Below are 21,194 nucleotides of genomic sequence, written 5' to 3' on the forward strand. Positions count from 1 at the left end.
TGGAACACGTCCCCCGGTAGTTCAACGGCTGCCATCCCGCCCCCCTCAGGTCTCTGCCCAAATGACTCCCACCACAGGTCCTCTCTAACTATCCTATTCAAAATGCTAACTCCTACCCCTGACTTACGAGGGGGGGCTTCTACCGAGAGCCATCCCAGCGCCCACCTCAGGTGGGAGGCACAGCCCTAACACCCAGGGTAAGGAGGAAGCCACGCGGCCCAGCTCCAGCCGATGCCTACCGTCCGAGTCCCCAGCTGAGGCACTAAGACCCCTCAAGGGCACTTCCACACCCACCCCACCTCACAACCGGGGGAGGCATCCAGAGACGCTAACAGAACCCACCGCACACCAGGTGAGCACAAAGTCTCGCTCGAGAATTCCTAGCAGCCCTGTCACCAGGTCACATGGAGCAGCCTTGCCAGTCCCGTCTTGCCAAGTTCCAGGAAATACACCTTCGCTTTAGGGCTCACAGCTGTGCGGATTTGTGCAGGCCATCCACTGCTGCCTTGTCTCTTCCTGACAGTCTCAGGGTAGGACTTTCTAAAGTCCAAGTAGGTCGGGGAAACTGTTTTCACTATTACCTTGATCTTGGACAAACTATGTGATTAGCCCAAGCCTTGATTTCTTCATCCATAAAATCAGGATACCAAGTCCACCAGGCTCCAGAACAAATGCGGAAACATGCAGACTTCATGCAGACCCTGCTGGGGACGTACCTCTGCACACAAAGCTTCTGCGGCACCAGGAATGTGCGGACGTGCTGAGTGGGCGAGCAGGGCCGGTGAGATGCCTGAGGCAACCAGCGTCAGGGACGGCTTCGAGCATCACAGATCCGGATCATCTGTGCTTTGTTAGAAGGTTAGAAATTGGCTGTGACAGTACATAGTGCGGGTTTGCTAGGTTTTGAGGTGGCTCTTCCCAGGGAAGTCCCCAAGATGGCAGAGCCCTTCGGGGCGTTTATGGAAGGAGTGGCAGAGAGTGGGAAGCACACAACTGTCGTGACTGGCCTCGTGAAGCTGTCAGCATGAGGCATCATAGACACGGGCAGCAAAAGTAGTTGTTGGGAGCCGAGTCTTGGCTTTTGTAGAACTCTCTCTCTCGTTCTGACAAATAAATAAAATCTTAAAAAAAATGAACTATATGACCTCAAGCAGTCACTTTATAACCTGAGCGCATCTCCTCCTCAGCAAGTGGGGATCCGATGGCTAACCGCAGGCCGGGAGGTGTCCGCGCGCACCTGGCTTCCTCCCAGCGCAGCTCATGGCCGCAGGAGGGGTTCGAGTTTCTGCCTGAGACCCAGCACTCTGCTAACATGCGTGGAAATCACGGCAGGTCACTTAATGCTCACAGGATTCTTGTGAGGTATAAATAAGATATTGAATGTGAAAATGTCCTGCGAACTGCAAATTCAAATGAAACACCAACATCGATCAGATGCATCGGGAAAAAGTGTCACAGGAAATCACACACTGTCGCCCCGACTACAGATCCCACCACCCCCAACAATGATGAGATGACAAATCTGGCTCCAAGGATCTTTTACTGAGACCTATTTAAAACATTTCAGTCCTTAATACAAATAAACTTCAACTCAGCTGGATGGCTGATCTAGGTAAAGGCTTCATGGTGACAAAAATACGCCCCGCCTGCAGAGACCCCAGAATCGGCTCCTAACGAGAGTGTGAAGGTACTCAGGGTCTCTGTCCCATCTTCTTCAGGGTTCGATTGAGCTAGGAGAAAAAGAAAAGCCAAGTTAGATACGGAGATCTCACCGACCCATGTCCCCAGTGTGCACGATCCCCAGGTCCGACCCCTGGGCCACCGCTCTGAAGTCCGGGAAGGGTCTCTCTGACGCAGGCACCGGAGTCCACCTTGTGTGCAGGAAGCCCCAGTCAGGTGCCCGCCCCCGACACTCCCACAGCCCTGCACAATTCACACGGACTGTTCCACCTGCCCTTCACACGCAACACCCACACCCACACTGCTCTGTCCGTTTTATAAGACACGCGGCTCACAGAAGCCAAACTTGCCACAGGGCTGCGCTCCTCCTGCAGGAGGAGCCCTGTGGCTGGCCCAGAGCAGAGCAGTGACCTCTGCTGGAGAACTCAGAACACCAGGATGAAGCGGTTCCAGTTACGGCCACACGCAGAAAGCAAGCACACACCCTGCATCCTCACACACCCTGCATCCTCGTAGTATTCGGCGTGACCCCCAGCCCCCAGGACCTCTCCCAGGGCAAGATGTGAAATGCACCAAGTCTGTCAAAACCCAGCTTCCTGTCCTCTGCCTGCAAGAACCGGCCAGACCTGTCTACATCGGAGAGTAACTGCCAAACGGGGAGGGATGGGTAAGAGCAGGCAGTGAAGCCACCCATATTAGGAAATACCAGGGAGGGAGAGGAAAGCTGGCCACCCGCAGAGAGAGATCTTGGACAGAGATGCTCTGGAGAAGGCTGACACAGCAACTGCTACAGGCCCAACCCCATTCCCCAAACCCCAAGCAGCCAGCCAGTCTTGCTCAAAAACTTTTTAAAGGGCCAACTCCGGGCTTTCTTGAAATGAAAAATAAAAAAAAGCAAAAACTCCCCACCAGTTCCAAACCTCTGTCTCCAACCCACACACCGCTCCCCAACTTCTCACCTCCTCAAATTTGTGGATCTGCCGGATAAAGAAATCCCCATAGCGCCTGGCGACCTTGGTGTCTGCGATGTGGATCATGTCCTATGGGAGAAGAAAAGCAGAGTCAGAGATGAGCAGGGAGGCAGGGGCGTCCTCCATTGCCTTCCAAACGCAAACGTTGCGGGGGGGCACCCTACAGAAGAGCATTACCAGCTGATGGCAGCTCGCTCTTTCTAGATGCTTGATTTTTGCTTCCTTGTTAATTCATTTATTTGAGGCGGGGAGAGGGACAGATGACCTTCCCTCCGCTGCCAAGCATGGAGCCCGAAGCGGGCTTGATCCCAACCTTGAGATCATGACCAGAGCTGAAGACGGGGCTTAACCCATTGAGCCACCCAGGCACCATTTTTATTTTCAAGTCTTCTGTAACGAACACGAATCTTTCAGCAATAGAAACATTTCAGACAGCATTTTATTCTCACACACTGTTTAGGAGTGTGAAGCTACAAGTGAATCCAGATTCTAAACTTTGTTTTTTAACTCAAATGTGGTTGAACACCATTTTACTCGTAAATTCCTGCATAATCTAGGTCAAGGCCTAAGAATTTTCTGGATCTCTTTGAAAGGACTTTTTCAAGTCAAGGATGAAAAAAGAAAAGCCAGAAAGCAAGCAGGGATGCCTGGCGGCTCAGTCAGCAGAGCATGCGACTCTGGATCCCTGGGTCATGAGTTACATAAAAATGCAATGTTTACCAAAAGAACCACCACCACTACCCAGAAAGCAACATTTTGCCAAAGACAAAAGTGAACCAGTAAGAGGAATAATTTTTTAAAAAGCCCCAAAAAGATGCAATCAAAAACATTTTCATGGGGCGCCCGTGTGGCTCAGTTAAACATTTGCCTTTGGCTCAGGTCATGATCCCGGGGTTCTGGGATCAAGCCCTACATCGAGCTCCCTGTTCAGGGGGGAGCTTGCGTCTTCCTCCCTCTCTCCCTCTGCCCCTGGCTCTCTCTCTCTTAAATGAATAAATAAAATCTTTAAAAGAAAAAATAGGGGTGCCTGGGTGGCTCAGTGCGTTAAAGCCTCGGCCTTCGGCTCAGGTCATGATCCCAGGGTCCTGGGATCGAGCCCTGCATTGGGCTCTCTGCTCAGCAGGGAGCCTGCTCCCCGGCCCCCGCCTGACTCTGCCTACTTGTGATCTCTGTCAAATAAATAAATAAATAAATAAAATCTAAAAAACAAAACACTTTCTCATGTACAGACTTTAAATCATATTATAAGTATTTAATTATGTTATAATTTAATTAATACATTACTATAACTTCATGTAAGTTTTTTGTAATAACTAAGTTGTTGATTCTTGGGAGAAATGTTTTATTTATTTATTTTGAAGTAAAGCTTTTACTCCACCCTCAAGGTGGAACTTGAAATCATGACCCTGAGATCAAGAATCACATGTTCTGGGGCACCTGCATGCCTCAGTGGGTTGTCCCTCTGCCTTCCGCTCAGGTCGGAGGGTCTTGGGATCAAGCCCCAAGTCAGGCTCTCTGCTCAGCAGGGACCCTGCTTCTCCCACTCTCTTTGCCTGCTTGTGATCTCTCTCTCTGTCAAGTAAATAAATATATAAAAATCTTTAAAAGAAAAAAAAAGAATCTCATGTTCTACCAACTGCACCCACCAGGCTTCCCAGAAGTGTTTTGTTAAAGACCATCCAGATAACTGGAACCAGTTCAGCAGGGTTACAAAGTGATGACAGGGGACGGAGCAGGTTACCGATACTGCCAAACATTATATCAGGCACGCACTGAGAACAAATTCGAAAAGGACTTTAGGTAGTAGAAGTGATACTACAAGGGACAGTTCTGATTTTTAAAACAACACTGGAAAACTTCCCTAGTGACTCTACTTTCAGTGAGCCCGTTCGTGTCAGAGACAGCCAATTTCTGCCAAACATCAAGTCTTCCAAAAGCCACTCTAAATGAGAGGGTTCGGTTTAGCTAGATGAGCTTTCAAAACTAACTACCCAAACTGACCCAGCAATCCCCAAGTAGGTATACGTCCAAGAGAAGACATCCACACAAAAACCTGTACACAAAAATTCATGATAGCAGCATTACCCGCGATAGTCAAAAGGTGGAAACTCGACTGTCCATCAGCTAATGACTGGGTCAACAAAGCAGCACACCCCTACAAGCGCGGTCCTTTGCCACCACGAAAACGGACAGATATGCGCCACAGCCTGGACGAGACCTGAAAACGTGCTCAGTGAAAGAAGTCAAACACGAAAAGGCCACATGTTTATCATAGCAAATATCGAAAACAGACAAATCCACCGAGATGGAGAGCAGATTACTGGTTTGCCAAGGATGAGGGGAGAAGGGGACCTGGGAATGACTCTCCGTGGGTAGGGAGCTGTGGAAATGTCATGGAAGTAGGGGAAACCAACTGTGTGACACTGTGAATATAACAATAACCACAGAATTTCATCCTTTAAAATGGTGAAGTTTATGTTACCCGGTTATACCTTTAAAGCACTGCCAAAAAATCTAGTATGTGTAGACCAATACTTTCTCAAAGCAACTAGAAATACAAAATAAATAGTTTGTAAACATCTCCTCATCGCATCGAAGAGCTGACGAGAGAATAAAGAGCTACTTTAAGAGAAAATAAACCATTCCAACCGCAACACAGAAGCCTGCTCTGCAGGGAGTGTGTTCGCTCCTCTATCCCAGAACATTTGCACAGAGGGACAAACCAAGGCCAGGGTCAGTCTTACAGAAGATGCTCCCTGCACTGCTGGATCCCTTGAGCTACACCCTCAAGCTGAAGGCAAAAGGGGGACTGGGCAGCCACCCTACTCCAGACACCAAGCAATGCTCACCAAGTTGCGGGAGGGACATACAAGAGGAAAGACACACATTCCCAGGACGTTATAAACACAAGGTGAGTCTTCTGACAATCCGTAGCCTGGGCTTGTTTCCTGGTTGGTCCAGGGGACCCGAAGTTTTGAGTCTATGGTGGTCCCAGACCAGTAATCTCCCCAGGCACCTTGAAGAGGCAAAAGCAAATCCCTTCTAGAAGAATGAATATTCATCCTACACTTCAAAAAATGTCAACAAAGTTTTTCAAGGACAATAAACTATGTAGTAAACAAACAAACAAACAAAAAGGAACGAAGGACGTTTATGGAAACACTTCACCATGAATTTAAGAAAAATCAGAGAAAGTAAAAACATAGCTGAAGAGATTAACGAGGATAGAATAATCAACCAAAAAAAAAATTACCCAGAACAGAGACTAAAAAAGATGGAGAAAGGGTTTAAGATACACAGAAAACAGAATGAGGTCTGATATACATCAAGTAAGAACTCCAGAAGGAAAACAAAGCACATAAAGTAAAAGATATTAGCCAAGAACATTCCAGAAGAGATGAAAGACATCAGTCTATTCATTTTAACAGACTGCTGTTAAGTCCCTATCAGCATTCCAGGTATATTAAGTAGAACATCATCTTTGAGTGTGTGCACATTAAGGAGGATGAGAGTGCGTGACTTCAAGGAAAAAGCAATTCTAGGAGTCTAGCATATTTTACATCTGAAAAAAACTCACCTAAAAAACAGAACTTAGTTCTTTTAAAAACCTCATTAGGACACCAAAATGTTAACTTAAACTTAAAATCCAGCAATGCAAACGAACACTAGCCCTCCTCCTGAGAGGAGCCTAGGATGTCGCTTGTGCCTCCTTCCAGAAATAACTCTGCATTCACAAGCAGATATAAATGAATCACTTAAAAAAAAAAACTAAAAAACTTCAATGAACCACTGAGAGCCACTCTCCAAAACCATGGACACTTTCTGTATTACACAAAACCACTGAAAAGCGCATCCGCATTAGAATGCGAAAATCACAGCCAACTCCTGCAGCAGCAGCTGGCCCAGCGCCTAAGGGGACTCCTGCTGTGCACGAAAATGCTGGATGGTGCTGGTCTTAAATGTAACACAAATAAAAGAAGCCAGACACGAAGTGTCAGTCCTCTACATGAAGTCCAAAAGTAGGCAGCACTCATCCAGAGTGCGACAAGTCAGGACAATGGCTCTCACTGGCTAAACTATGTCCCACACTCTACGCCACACCCTCCCACTTTCTTCCCTGATCCTCTCTTCTGCCACAGCCTCCTGTTTGAGGTCACTGCAGCCACAATGAGGTTGTCTCTCAAACATACTGGGTTTACTCCTGCCCCAGGGCCTTTGCCCTTATAGCGCCCACTCCTTGGAACGCTGTTCCCTCAAACGTGTGTCTGGCTAGTTTCTTCACCTGCTTCAAGTCTCAGCTGCAATTTCACTTCCTCAACAAAGGCTACCCTGAGCACCTGTGCAATACTGCCACCTCTGCCTTCCACCACCACTACCCTTAACTGCACAGCACTTGGCAATTTCTAACCTATGATAAAGGAAACGTTCCACTTTTCATGTTTGTAGGCCCCACTCCTGGCAAAACATTTACTCAAGGTCAAAATGACTTGGCGAAGTCATTTGGACTTTGGCAAAACCTCAAAACATGGGCTCTATTCCTGCCCCAAGTACACACTGTACATGTTTCATTAAAAAACAAACAAAACCCACCAAAAAAGAACATTCCAAACAGAAACCTAAGAAAAAAAACCTCACTGATTCCCGTAACATTCCAGTCTTACAGCCTTTCTGGAAAGTTTTTCATCACAACTTGTAACTCTACGTAACACAAGAACAAATACAAAAGCAAAACTGTATGTGACTCTTGCACCAGCGCTCCCTCCCCTGCAGCGCTCTCCTCTTTGTGAAGACTGACTGTATACCCCACGCAGCCCTCTTAACTCGGACTAGAATGAAACTCTTTTTCTTAAATAAATAAATAAATAAATAAATTTATAAGATTGGAGAGAGAGCAAGAGAGCACGAGTGGTAAAGAACGGCAGAGGGAGACACAGAAACAGGCTCCCCGCTGAGCACGGAGCCCGATGTGGGACTGGATTCCAGGACTCTGGGATCATGACCCAAACCAAACGCAGACGCTTAACTCACTGAGCCACGCAGGCGCCCTTTAAGTGTTTTTAAAGGCTTGTTCATTTTGCATTGACGCCTACCACGTGGTCTGCTTCACTGTAGCGCTGTCTACTCTCACATGAGAAGATCAGCGTGAGGGCAGAAACCTCTGCTGGTTTTGTGCACCACCAAGTCTCGAATGCTCCAAGTGGTGGGCGCCGAGGAAACCCTGATGGCTGAACAGATGGAGAGAGAGGCCGCAGCCGCCCAGGCCGGAAGGCAGCCGTACCTTATCGATGTAGAAGTCAACCTCGGAGGCCGACTGGAATTCGCCATCGAGGGCGGAGATGCCACTGGTCCACACCAGGTTCTTCATCTTGTGCTTGAAGACCAGCAGCTGGATCCGGAACTCCTGCTCCGTGAGGTCCAGGAAGCCGGCCAGCTTGGCCACTGGCATGGTGGTGTAGAGCTTGAGGAAGCTGCGGATGGTGGACAGCTGCGCCTGCTGCTGCACCTCGTCCGAGAACACCTTCAGCTGCTGCAGGAAGGGCTCCTTGTGGTAGTTGGGGTGCACGTTGTCGTAGTTGGGGACCACGGGCGACAGGAATTTGGGGCACGAGTAGCTGAAAAGTTCCTCATAGACCTGCGGGTCGCCCTTCTGCATGCGCAGCATCTTGTCCCCGTACTTCTCCCGCAGCTGCAGGTGAATGCTCTCGTCGATGCGCATGGGGTACATGGTGAGGGCAATGGCCAGCAGCGCGTGCATCTGCTCATTCTGCTTGTTAATCTGCGGGCACGAGACCAATTGGCGCGGGGTCAAACGAGATGGACTTTCTGAGGTCCCCACCACCCTCCCAAGTACATGCTGCATAGGCCTCTGGTTTCTCCCTGGTCTTGCACCCGTCAGTTAACTTTCCCGAAGTCCCTCCGCATCTGCCCTCCAGCTCTACTGAACTTCCAGCCCACTTCCAGGGCCTCCTCAGCTGGTTTCTGGATTCTTCACTAGGGCCTCCTCATTCCTCCTGGTCTACCCCATCCTCACCGGCAGATCAATCCTCTCACACCGTCATGACTGAGTCACCCAGAAATTCTAGATGGCACTGTAAGGCCTATAAAGATTAAATACTTGAGCCAGACAGTGAAGGTTACCCCAGAACCTAGCACCCCAATCTGACTACTCTACGGCCCTCCAGCAAAACTGTTCCTTGTGCAGCTACATCATCACGCTTCCAAGTCTCTGCCTAGAAACTTTGCTCTGCCTAGAAACCTCCCAATTTTAGGCACGTCTTGGACCCTTCCCCTCCTCCATGGCAAACTGCTTGAGGGTGGTACCTCTACCTCCCTCAGTTTTAACTACCCAGAGCCCAGTGAACACTCAGCAAACTTGCTGAATAAATGTAGACACTGCTGGAGGGAGAAAGTAAAACAAAAGATACTGTCTTTATCATCAAGGAATTAATGATCTGAAGTAACAGGCACAACAAAAGAAACTTAAGAGTAGTCCAGCCATTAAGAAATCGCCCTAATGAAAAGACATACAAAAAGCAAAATTTGGGAGAACGTTTACCAAAAACTGTCGGCACATGTGCCAAGGGTTCAAGCTGGTCAGAGGCTTCCTTACCATCTCATACTTGTATGTGGTCCTCTGGAACATGCTCTTGGTCCTCTGGATATAGAGGAGGATGTTGGCAAAGACCCGGATGGCATCCTGGTAGCGACGCATCATCAGATAAGCAAAACCTACGTAGTAGTAGGTGGTCACCTGGCACTCGGGCACCCGTGAGTACATGCTCTGTGGATGGAAGCATCCGTGAGTCCCAAAACCAAGTCATCCCGGAGAGAATCTGCAAGCCGGCAGGGCCCAGTGTCAGCCGAGCAGAAGCCCAGTACAGACGCCCCGAACTACCCAGCAGGAAAGTGCTGCCCTCTGGAGTTAAGAGGCTCCAAGCGCAGACCACACCAGTCACCGATTAAGTCGTGTGACCCGAGAGCTCCACACTGTTAGATATAACAGGAAGAGACCTAACATTTCTTTCCACTCCAAATCCCTCCACACCTCAGCTGTGTACTCTTCCTCGATTTCTACTCCTTCCTTTTCCAGATAAACCCGATAAAGGAACAGATAACAAGACTGAAAAAAAAGACACACACACACACATACAACAAAAAAGTACCGATTTTTCTGCGGCTAAGAAAAACCACCACAGCTAATCGTCATTGTCTATACCACCTCAGAACTAAATCTCACTCCTTAAGTAGTGAGATGTGAATAGTAAAAATCTGCCATTATCACGGTCTTGAAAACAGAACCAAAGACTGCCAAACACTTCGAGTGTTACTAAGCAACAAAGAGAAAGCACCTTGCCTATGCGCAGACGTTCACTACAGTGCTTCCCCCCATGTCTCAATTTTCAACTGGTCTGGGGAAGACTCCTCTTTCTGATCCCTAATATTTGTCCTTCAAGATCATTCTCTTAGCGCACACTCTGGCTCTGGGGGGGGGGGGCAGGGGGAAACAGGTAATCACCTTCTTATTCAGTTCAATATTCTCCAGCACCTTGATGGCCTGATAGTAGTCCCCCAACAAGGAGTGCAGACGCAGAAGACCCACCAGGCTGAAATACCCAAGCATCTTGTAAAGGGAGTGCCGTCCGTACTCGCCAGCCACACTCTCGGGGTCACCTAAGAGAAACAGACACTGTGACCATTCTAGCAGGGACACGTGAAGGAAGGTGAGCCTAATCCCCGAATACCACTCAGCTGACTCTCCACCTTCTACGGGCCTCTGAAGCTTCCAGCAATGGGGATTAAATGCCCTCAGAGGACTACCCAGAAGCAGCATGCCTGACCTTATTTTTTTTAAAAGGTAACCTGGGGCACCCGGGTGGCTCAGTGGGTTAAGCCTCTGCCTTTGGCTCAGGTCATGATCCCAGGGTCCTGAGATTGAGTCCTGCATCGGTCTCTCTGCTCAGCAGGGAGCCTGCTTCCCTCTCTCTCTGCCTACCTGTGTTCTGTCTCTATGTCAAATAAATAAATAAAATCCTAAAAACAAAATAAAATAAAAATAAAAAAATTAAAAAGGTTACCTATACCTAACATGAGTCTCGAACTCACAACCCCCATACCGACTAACAGGCCAGGTATCCTTGGCCTCACACTAATCTTTTACCAAGAGTTGTGGTGGGGGTGGGATGGGCAGGTTTTTGTTTGGTTGGTTCCAAGACACCGAGATTACTGAGATGACCCTTTTTATCAGCAGCAGCTACTCATCAAGGCTACTGCTTTCAGGAAGTGCATGAGGTCAAAATTACTTTGCTAGTAACACTAACACGCTATTTGTCTTTCTCACTGAAATACCACGTTGCACTGATGGTGCAAACACAGTGGGTAAAACTGACAACTCAGCATAAACCAGGCAGTGGCAGCAAATTGTATCAGTAATTACTGTATTCCTTCCCACCACATGTGGGAAAAGAACCAGCCACTTTTTCACAAAACACCGTTTTTACTTGAATGACTGACACACAAATTATGGTTACTTAGATTTGGGTGTTCAGCAGACATTTTCTCAAAAACGAATGGGATGAGCCTGTTACATGTCAATAAAGACAACGGACAGTGCTCACTGCCAATGAAAATAGGAGCTTTTAAGCAAATTCTAGTTTTAAAAACATGTATCTGCCACTATGAGCTTCCAAATAAAGACTTACCTACCTAATGAAGCTGATGATCAAAGTGGGTTTTTTAGGTTGTATAATAAAATAGATAAACATTTAGGATATCTTTATAACTCAATGAACCAATTTTTTACAAAATTGTGCAGGGGTAAAAAGATCCATTCAAGGGGCACCTGGGTGACGCAGCAGGTTAAGCTGCTGCCTTCAGCTCAGGTCATGATCCCAGGGTCCTGGGATCAAGCCCCACATTGGGCTTTCTGCTCAGCAGGGAGCCTGCTCCCCCCTTCCCACCTACTTGTGATCTCTGTCAAATAAATAAATAAAATCTTAAAAAAAAAAAAAGTTCATTGCTAAGGCTGCAGATTTCTCACTGCAATTCACCAGTATGAAACCCCCACTGTCTCAGAACTACCTGAGAAGGCTGTGAAGACATTCCTCCCTTTCCCAACTCCACATCTAGGTGAGGCCAGGTCTCCCTCATATACTTCAACCCAAACCGCATATTGTAATTCCAACAAACCAAACGCAGGAGCAGAATGAGAATCCAGCTCTCTTCGTATATGCCTGGCATATTTGCAAAAAGGGCACTGCTGCAGGTGCCCTTTCCTTTAAACATTTTTTTTTTTTAAAGATTCTATTTATTTATTTGAGAGAGAGAGATCACAAGTAGGCAGAGAGGCAGGCAGAGAGAGAGGAGGAAGCAGGCTCCCTGCTGAGCAGAGAGCCCGATGCGGGACTCGATCCCACAACCCCGAGATCATGACCCGAGCCGAAGGCAGCGGCCCAACCCACTGAGCCACCCAGGCGCCCTCCTTTAAACATTTTTTTAAAGGCTTGTTCATTTTGCATTGACGCCTATTAAATGGACAAACTCTGTGATTCTCAGTCTTTAAAGACTGTAAAGCGGTCCTGACACAAAGCGTGAGAAGCGCTTCTCTACACGAAGGCCCTGGAGACTCGGTTAGAAGCGTCTGCGAATCAGACCTCGTGAGTGCCAGCTGGTTCCGCGTGTCGGCCAACAGACGGCCGAGCCTGACAGCCCTCAGCACCCGCACTTGGCTGCTGTTCACACCCAGCACCAAAGCAGAGCAGCCCATTACCTAAGCCACAGTGGCTCCCCCGCGCTCCCCGGGCCTCTCTGCCCCCGAAACAGACGGCAAGCAGCACTCACCTCCGCTTGTATACACCTCCAGCTGCCGGTTAATGTTGGACTTGTCTACCAGGGAGTGAAGGACATTGAGGACACTGTGAACATTCCAGATTTTGGGATTGGAGCGAAGAAAGTCGATCTCCTCCTCTGACTTCTTGGCAGTCTTGCAGCGATACTGACTGAATGACTGAAACTGTTGGGGAGAAGGGAGAGAGGCAGGAGTTGCATATGATGCTGAAACGGAGGGAGAGCGGTGCAGGGGTCAGGTGGGGTGCACGGCACCGTCTCATGCTAAACTGTTCTGTACACTACTTGTTTTTGCAAAGCCGCCTTTCACTGAACTGAATGGTGTTCATTATGGAGTATGTCACTTCTTCCATAACTAAGTAAAAATCTCTAAGATGAAAGGTAGTTTGTGAAAAAACAAACAAACAAACAAACAAACAAAAAAACACAAAATTCAATTTGGAGTCAAACACCACCTAGAGTCACTTAACGTCTCTGGGCTTCACAATGCAATCGATCTGGCTGTCAGAACCGGATGGTTTGTACAGATCTTCTCTTGGGCTGTGACATGCCGAGTCAGGATAACAAATGAAGACACATGGGGACAGGGTAGTATCTGGATGTATGTCTTGCCTATTGGAGCCGACCATCTGTTTGCCAGGGACAGGAACCCAGTTGGGTCACCTCCGTATCAACCACAGAGCCTCGCCCAGTAGAAGGCACATCTAGGGCCCACGCCACAGGTAATCCTTAAGGCAGTGGTTCTATCTGGGATCAGCGATGGGCTGATCAGTCACCCAGAGAATAGCACAAGAGACCTACCCACTCAACTGGTTTTTACAAGATCCTTGGTCAATTCTGGTACCAGGTTCAGAAACCAGTGACCTAGAATCTAGGTCCTAGATGACATAACCCAAGAACGTTCTTCAACTCCATATTAGCACCTTCCTCTAAGAACACAGAAAAAAGTTTCCAGATTTATAATAAACAGAAGAACATCCGGAATACAGAAGGAATTCTCATAATTCAGTAAGAACGAGGTAATCCATCAGAAAAATGGACTAAGAATAATGAGGATCACTTCGAAGAAAATCAAAACTGGCCAATTATCAGGGAAAATACCTAAGCTCTTCACATATCAGAGAAATGCAAATTAAAATGAGATTACCATTTCTTTCCCATCAAACAGACAAATATTAGACTAGTAACACCCACAGCAGGGAAAAACTCTCAAATGCTGTTGACAGCAGTGAAATTTGATAAGCCCTTACAGGGGACAACGTATTACTATTTATTAAGGTCCAAAGTGATTGAAAATGTTCTGTATTGACTGTGGTGGTGGATACTGTCTGTTCAATCTCTTCAACAGCACACTTAAAAATCAGTATCTCATTGTATGCAAGTTCTGACTCTATAAAACTGATCTTAAACTTAAAAGTGGGGAACCTGGGTGGCTCAGTCAGTTAAACATGACTCCTGGTAGCTCAGTCATTAGGCATCTGCCTTCAGCTCAGGTCATGATCCCCGGGTCCTGGGATCGAGCCCCACATCCTCAGCAGGAAGCCTGCTTCTCCCTCTCCCACTGCCCCTGCTTGTGTTCCCTCTCTCACTGTCTCTCTCCATCAAATAAATAAATAAGATCTTTAAAAACAACCGAACATGACTCCCGATTTCAGCTCAGGTCACGATCTCAGGGTTGTGAGATCTAGCCCAACGTCCGTTCCACGCTGGGCATGGAGTCTGCTTCAGATTCTCTCCCACTGCTCCTGCCTCCTTCCTCCCGCAGGCACTCCCTTACTCTCAAAAACAAACAGAAAAACTTAAAGCAAAAATTCTTCAAAAAACAATTCTACCTCTGGGGATCTCTAGAGACAGACCAATGTGCAACACACACAAGACTACTGAGGGACTCACTATTTGTAATGGTCAAACTCAACACCCAAGGGTGGTATATCATCACTAAGAGGGTGGTATATCCGTATCGTGTACATGGCAGATAAGAATAAAGCCATCTCTACACAGACATGGTAAGTGTTCCATATCACAACAAATTACACAACATAGTATTATGCCATCTTTAGATGGTGTATTTGATACGTACATGTTTATATAAACGCCTGAAAAGCATGAATGTAACGCCTGTCTTCCCAGACAATAACTGATGCGCCACAAAGGCAAGGAAGGAAGACACTTTAAACTTTATCTGCAGTTTGGGGACACCCGGGCAGCTCAGTCGGTTGGGCATTTGCCTTCAGGTCAGGTCATGACCCCAGGGTCCTGGGATCAAGCCCCATGTCAGGCTCCCTGCTCAGCGGGGAGTTGCTTCTCCTTCTCCCTATGCCTCTCTTCCCCGTCTGTGTGTGCACATGCGTGCTCGCTCTCTCAAATAAATGATCTTAAAAAAAAAAAAAATGATAAAAACAAACTTCACCTGCAATTTGAAAAGACAGTAATGACATATCATGTATTACCTGTACTGATAAAAATAAATGAAAGCCAGGGAGGTGGGGGACCCATTTAGCCCGTGTGACATCTACCTGGCCGGAGGAGTCACACCTGGCTCCTGCCAGCCGGTCTTTGTTAAGTGAGAGCACTTTAAGCCCCTTAAGAGAACACCAGCTAAGCCCAAGCCGGGATTATGATTATCTTAAGAAGGATGAAGAACCTTAGCACTGATGATCCTCCCTGGACTTGCTGTGTGTGAGTTGAAAGGACCGCCAGCCTTCTAAAATTTGCCAAAGAAAGGGCTTACACAGACCAAGGAGCTAGAAAAGGCAAACAAGGCCAGTGTGGTTTGTGGCCTTCTCTGCACGAAGGCACCGAAGCCTCATAAGCCCCCTATCAACAGGCCAGCCCTAGGAGGGCTTTCTCAGCATACCAGTCACAATCTGCCAGCACTTCTTAAGTCTGTTTTGTCTATGCAGCTAAAATAACAGCTTTATTAAGAAACTCATTTTTTGGGGCGCCTGGGTGGCTCAGTGGGTTAAGCTGCTGCCTTCGGCTCAGGTCATGATCTCAGGGTCCTGGGATCGAGTCCTGCATCGGGCTCTCTGCTCAGCAGGGAGCCTGCTTCCTCCTCTCTCTCTCTGCCTGCCTCTCTGCCTACTTGTTTTTTTTTTTTTTTTTTAAGATTTTATTTATTTATTTGTCAGAGAGAGAGTGAGTGAGAGCGAGCGCAGGCAGACAGAGTGGAAGGAAGAGTCAGAGGGAGAAGCAGGCTCCCTGCAGAGCAAGGAGCCCGATGTGGGACTCGATCCCAGGACGCTGGGATCATGACCTGAGCTGAAGGCAGCTGCTTAACCAACTGAGCCACCCAGGCGTCCCCTCTCTGCCTACTTGTGATCTCTCTCTGTCAAATAAATAAATAAAATCTTTAAAAAAAAAAAAAAAGAAAGAAACTCATTTTTCCTGAAATACCCAGTGAGAGATACTCCATTCCCATAAAACTCATGGAAAACAAGTATTTTTCCAAATTGAATTATTCTGTTTTTTGTGGGTTTTTTAAAAGATTTTATTTATTTGAGAGAGAGAGAGACAGTGAGGAGGCACACAAGAGAGCAAAGGGAGAAGGCTCCGCTCTGAGCATGGAACAGACATGGGGCTCGATCCCAGGACCCTGAAATAATGACCTGAGCCAACCAAAATTAAGAGTTGGCCGCTCAACCGAGAACCCAGGTGTCCCTCAGGTTTATTCTTCAGAAACAGAGTAGACTTAAAAACAGAATAACCGACTCCAAAGCTTGTGATGCCTTCATTTTTTCCAACCAGACCAACTCTCAAGATCAGGTAACAGCTTAGTGAAAGTCAGCTCAACTCTGCTGACTTCCAAGTTCATATCCAGAGTTCTTAGGCCTGACTCTTCAGAAAATTGTAACATCAAAGACCACCACCATGGGATCTTTCCCGCGGTGATGAGACATTTTTATCCCAAGCATGTTTTAAACAATGTAAACAGCTAAACCTTTGTCAGACTAGTTATTTCAAATCAGACCAAGGCTGGCCAGATACCTGATAGATGAACTCATCAATGATATCCCAGAGCCACTGGTTGGGTAGTTCAAGGGGAGCAGGACCATCGGCATCTGTACAGGAGATCACAGAAAAGTCAGACGCAAAGCAAAGACTATTCTTTGCTTTGAACAAGCATGCAGAGTACATTCTGTCATTTTTCTCTTAACTAAGAATCACGGGACATCCCTCCTTCCCACCCTTTTCAAAATCCTGCTAAAAAGAGCTAGAGGCCAACATCAGGCCTCCCTGTAGCCTCACCCCCAGGCCAAACCTCAAACTCACTAAGAATGTAGTTGAAGAGATTGCAGTAGTTGTAGTAGGACTCAAACCTCTGCTCCAAGGAAGGCCCTCCCTGGAAAGAGAACAGAGACATCAGGACTGACAGTTAATTTAAATGTGTTTTACTCATGGTCTGCCACGACACGTGAGAACCAATGCCTCTTCAGGCCTTCTTAGTACGCAAATAGCACTCAGGCCAGAGGCACGACAGTAAGTGCTACAACATTCAAAAGGACAATGAATATCTTGACCACAACAATTAGGCATTATGGCAATAACCTCAACAGACTGTTCGAGAACATGCAGGCAGATCTGGTGAAGTAGAAAGACGGAAGTACTAACAAAAGCAAAGGAGTAAAATCACGGTGCTTGAAGAATGGGGAGAGCAGGCAGCGCTACACTAGGCTATGCCAGACTGGACTACAACAGGTTAGGAGTGCAGGGGTCTTTCGGTGCCGAACAGGAATCCAGGCCACGGAGATCAGCAAGTCCACCGTCACCTGGTTTTTGTAAATAAAAACCTCAACGGGAATATAGTCATAGACACTCATTGTCTGTGGCTGCTACAAAGGCGAGTCGAATAGATTCAACAGAGACCATTATGGCCTCAAAGCCAAACAACTATCTGGCCCTTTGCACAGAAGGCTATTGACCCCCCCAATCTAGACTTGATGTTGCTGGCAACTGAGAACACTGAAGATTTCTGAGTTGGGAAAGAATATGCTGCTATTTGTGAACAGCTAGAAAGAACACGGCCCTGGAGTTTTAGCTCCAGTGCTTACTAACTGCGAGCTTCCGACAAGGTATTTGATCTCTCCATAGTACGAGACTATGTAGTTGAAGTGCCCAATATAATAAATGCTCTTTCAAAGAACTCCCCCCGCCCGACAAGGTTCCAAACGGATCGTATATGGATAAGTACTCTGGTACCTAACAAAGAGGTCATAGAGTCAATAAACTTCTGCTGAATCTTCATCACAGACCTAAGGGAAGATTAGAAGTGGCACAACCACCTGTACTATGGGTTCTGATGCCATGGTCTTCCCAAAGAAGAGATGTTATACAGGCTAGCTAGAGTCTCAACCTAGGCCACAGAGTACGTGAGCTAGAAGAGCAATGGTAGGAGGAAACCTTTACTTTCTAACAGACAGGACAGAGAGCTCACTGGGATGCCGGAATGGCCCCCTGCACTGACAACAGGAACACCTGCAGCAACCACTAATGGTGGCTCCTATGGCAAGGCAGGAGCCCTAGCCAGGTCAGGTGGTCTTTTAAGAGATGAGCTGACTGGGAGAAGAAATACTCTATGGAGAGATGACGGTGCCAGGTTCCTTCATTTACACATGCACATACGAGCTCCAACAATTAACTTGTCACCATCGAGGATCAGGGACCAGATTATAGCAGTGACAAGACAAAGTCCGTGCCCTGGTGGAGTCTTACCCTCTAGTGCAGGGAGCAGACAAAACCCAAGTAAACAAATACCGCAATGTCAGCTGGTGGTGTGTGCTCCGAAGTGCCAGGATACGGCAAGGAGCCCAGTAAGGAATGAAAGTCGTAGGAAAGGAGACTGGCAAGAGAGTCAGGGGCCAGATCAAACAGGACTATGACTGAGACCTGGGATTTTCTTCCAAGTGTGATGGTGAGAAGTCATGGTAGGATTGGGAGGGAGGGTGTGACGTGACAAGACTATGTTTCAAAGGGACCATGCAGGTTACTAGGCTGAGAATAAACTCAAGTGGAAGAGTGGAACCTGATACCAGGTAAGCAGCTGCTCAGCTCAGGCAAGAGATGATACAATGCCTTGAACCAAGGTAGCAGCAGTGATGGAGGTAAGAAGTGGGTGGTTTCAAAAAGCATGCTGAAGACAGAGATGAACAGGATTTGTTACAGGGTTGGAAGTCAAGTCAAGAACACCATCAAGGTTTTCGTCTGAATGGTCGTATTATTTACTGAGTTGGTTGACATGAGAAGAACAGGCTGAGAGGGAAAATAAGACTTCCGTTTGGAGTATGCTAAACTTGAGGTGCCCGGGTGACTCAGTCAGTTAAGCATCTGCCTTCGACTCCGGTCACGATCTCCGGGCCCTGGGATCAAGACTCATGTCAGGCTCCGTGGTCACCACGGAGTCTGCTTGTCCCTCTGCCCCTCCCCCTGCTCATATTCTCCCTCTCTCAAATAAATTCTTTTTTAAAAAGATTTTTATTTTTTTGAGAGAGAACATGCAAGTCAGAGAGCACAAGGCAGGGAGGGGGAGAGAGAGCAGCAGACTCGCTGACAAGCAGGGAGTCCGACATGGGGCCCAACCCCAGGACCAAGACCTGAGCCAAAGGCAGATGCTTAATCAACTGAGCTACCGAGGCGCCCCAGAATAAAATCTTAAACAAAACACCCAAATCTGAGATGAGTATCAGACAGCCAAGTGGAGATAATGGAACAGGCAGCTGGATATACAAGTACGGATTTGGAGAGACAGGGGCTAAAGATAGAGATTTTCAGTCATGGTGTATATAAATAGTACAGATAGTTATTTTAAGCAATTTGGGGCATTCTAAAATTCAGAAACAAGAGAAGAATCAAACAAGTGGCCAAAGCTGAGAGAGTACTGTGGAAAGAACACTGGCATCACAGTAAGCCAGGCCTGGGTTCAAGGAGTTTTGCCACCTACTCACTTCATGAATTTGAGAAGCAACCCCTCTGCACCCCAGTTTGCCTGCCTTGCAGGGCCACTGTGAGGATTAGAGCAGAGATGCCCGCCAGGTGTCAAGCATTACACCGGGCACACAGGGACACTCCCTGTGTGTTTCAGAGAGCAGAAGGCTCACAGTCCTACACTGAAGGTAAAAAGCAAGGGCATCAAAAGCTGAAGCAGTAGGAGTCTGGGAACACACCATTAGGATGGCATCCTGAAACCCAGTCGATGTGATGAGTGCCAAGTCAGGAACTGCCAGGATGGAGAAACTGAAAAGGACACACAAACTACGCCAAGCAAGTCTGTCTGCGACAGACACGCAACTTATTGGATTCAAGCATTTCCTCTGTCATTTCTGAACACTCAGAAAACATGCCAACCACTCCTGGACACTGAACCAATAGAAGCTAATGACTGTGTTCCAAAGACAAAAATGGCATAGAGCTAGCAACAGTTAGATACTCACACTGACTTTGGCATATATGTGCCTGTAGTATAATTCTTTGTACAGAATCAGGAAGACGGCATCTGAAAGAAATGGCACAGAGCTGCTTTAGTAATCCACAAAACAACTAGGGTCTTCAGGCAGTTTTAGCCCACTGAACGTAAGAGAGGGATAAACACGATTTAAGATACAAAATAACATCTAAATTCCAGTACACCCCAAGAATACACGCAAAAAGAAAACCATCTCTCGTCTATCTTTCAACCTCATCTTAATCCATTCAGGCCCATTTCCCTTTGCTAACATCTAGAGATTTTTGCCATCCAGTTGCTTAACAAACCAACACAGAAATAAATAGTAACAGCTCTAAAAAAGACAATGTCACATTATCAAAATTGTGAACACATGGGTGTTTTTGACTTAGAAATTCTACTGTAAAGAATTTATCCTATTGATATGATACAACCACTAAAAAGAAAGGAGGGAAGAAAAGGTCTTTGGGTACTGATGCTGTACAGAAAAGAATTAAGGAAGTAGGTCTGAGACTTCTATCCTTTGGCTAGTAAAGTTGGGTCTTGGCTGGCATCTGGGAACCTGGATTTTAGGAGGGTCCCCAGTATCCTGACAAGAGGGATCTGCTGAGCCTAACTATGCAACTCTATGGTTTATCCTGAACTCCTGCCTTCCTTCTGGGAGTCTGGAATTTTGGTTCGTGCTAGGCAGGGGGTGTGCCCACATGACCAGCACCCCATAAAATCCTTGGACATTGGACAATCCTTGTAACTGTGTTACAGTTTTCTCTGAGAGACTTTTCACACATGTCACAATTCTTTGCTGGAGGAATTAAGCACATCCCAAAATGACTCCACAGGAAAGGACTGGTGATAACATACATGCACGTGGTTTTCTCTGGATTCCACTCTGCGTGCCCCTTCCCTTTACCCTGCGTCCGGGGAGTCCTCCTAGCACATCATCAAACCCAGGGGTGGTCTTGGGAATCCTGGAGATGCAGAATACTCTCCAAAAATATAATAAACTTTAAAAAGGGAAGAAAATGGCATTTGCTTTATATAAAAAGAAACAAACAGGCACATTCCTACTTGCTTAGGTACACATAGACTATCACGGGAGGGATAAAAAGTGCTACCACTAGATGGCTCTAGAGAAACTTAAGCCTTGAGGAGGAAAGTAGGAAGAGGATTTTTTACACCGAATCTCCTTTTATACTGTTAAGCCCTGTCATTACTTACCTGTTTGAAATTATACACAGCTGACATTTAAACAGAGGGGGGTT

General features: G+C 47.0%; 1 protein-coding gene across 1 annotated transcript; it reads right to left on the reverse strand.

Annotated features, from left to right (window-relative positions):
- Positions 1–1,521: 1,521 nt before the first annotated feature.
- EIF3L (eukaryotic translation initiation factor 3 subunit L) lies at positions 1,522–21,194 on the reverse strand. Its single transcript, XM_082740164.1, has 9 exons — positions 19,922–21,194; positions 16,767–16,836; positions 16,482–16,555; positions 12,489–12,660; positions 10,168–10,322; positions 9,262–9,432; positions 7,930–8,427; positions 2,640–2,720; positions 1,522–1,730 (listed from the first exon to the last, which is right to left on the reverse strand). Exons 5-9 carry the CDS (start codon positions 10,270–10,272, stop codon positions 1,692–1,694), a joined length of 894 nt encoding a protein of 297 aa, XP_082596290.1. The 5' UTR covers positions 10,273–10,322; positions 12,489–12,660; positions 16,482–16,555; positions 16,767–16,836; positions 19,922–21,194; the 3' UTR covers positions 1,522–1,691.

The sequence above is a fragment of the Mustela nivalis genome (genome assembly GCF_964662115.1).
Source record: "Mustela nivalis genome assembly, chromosome: 7".
Taxonomy (NCBI): domain Eukaryota; kingdom Metazoa; phylum Chordata; class Mammalia; order Carnivora; family Mustelidae; genus Mustela; species Mustela nivalis.

Coding starts and splice junctions, on each gene's coding strand:
- EIF3L (XM_082740164.1), bottom strand. CDS start 10,272: ATGCTTGGGTATTTCAGCCTGGTGGGTCTTCTGCGTCTGCACTCCTTG. Junction 9,433..10,167: donor ATATTGAACTGAATAAGAAG/GTGATTACCTGT, acceptor TTCCATCCACAG/AGCATGTACTCACGGGTGCC. Junction 1,731..2,639: donor AGATCCACAAATTTGAGGAG/GTGAGAAGTTGG, acceptor TTTTTCTCCTAG/CTCAATCGAACCCTGAAGAA.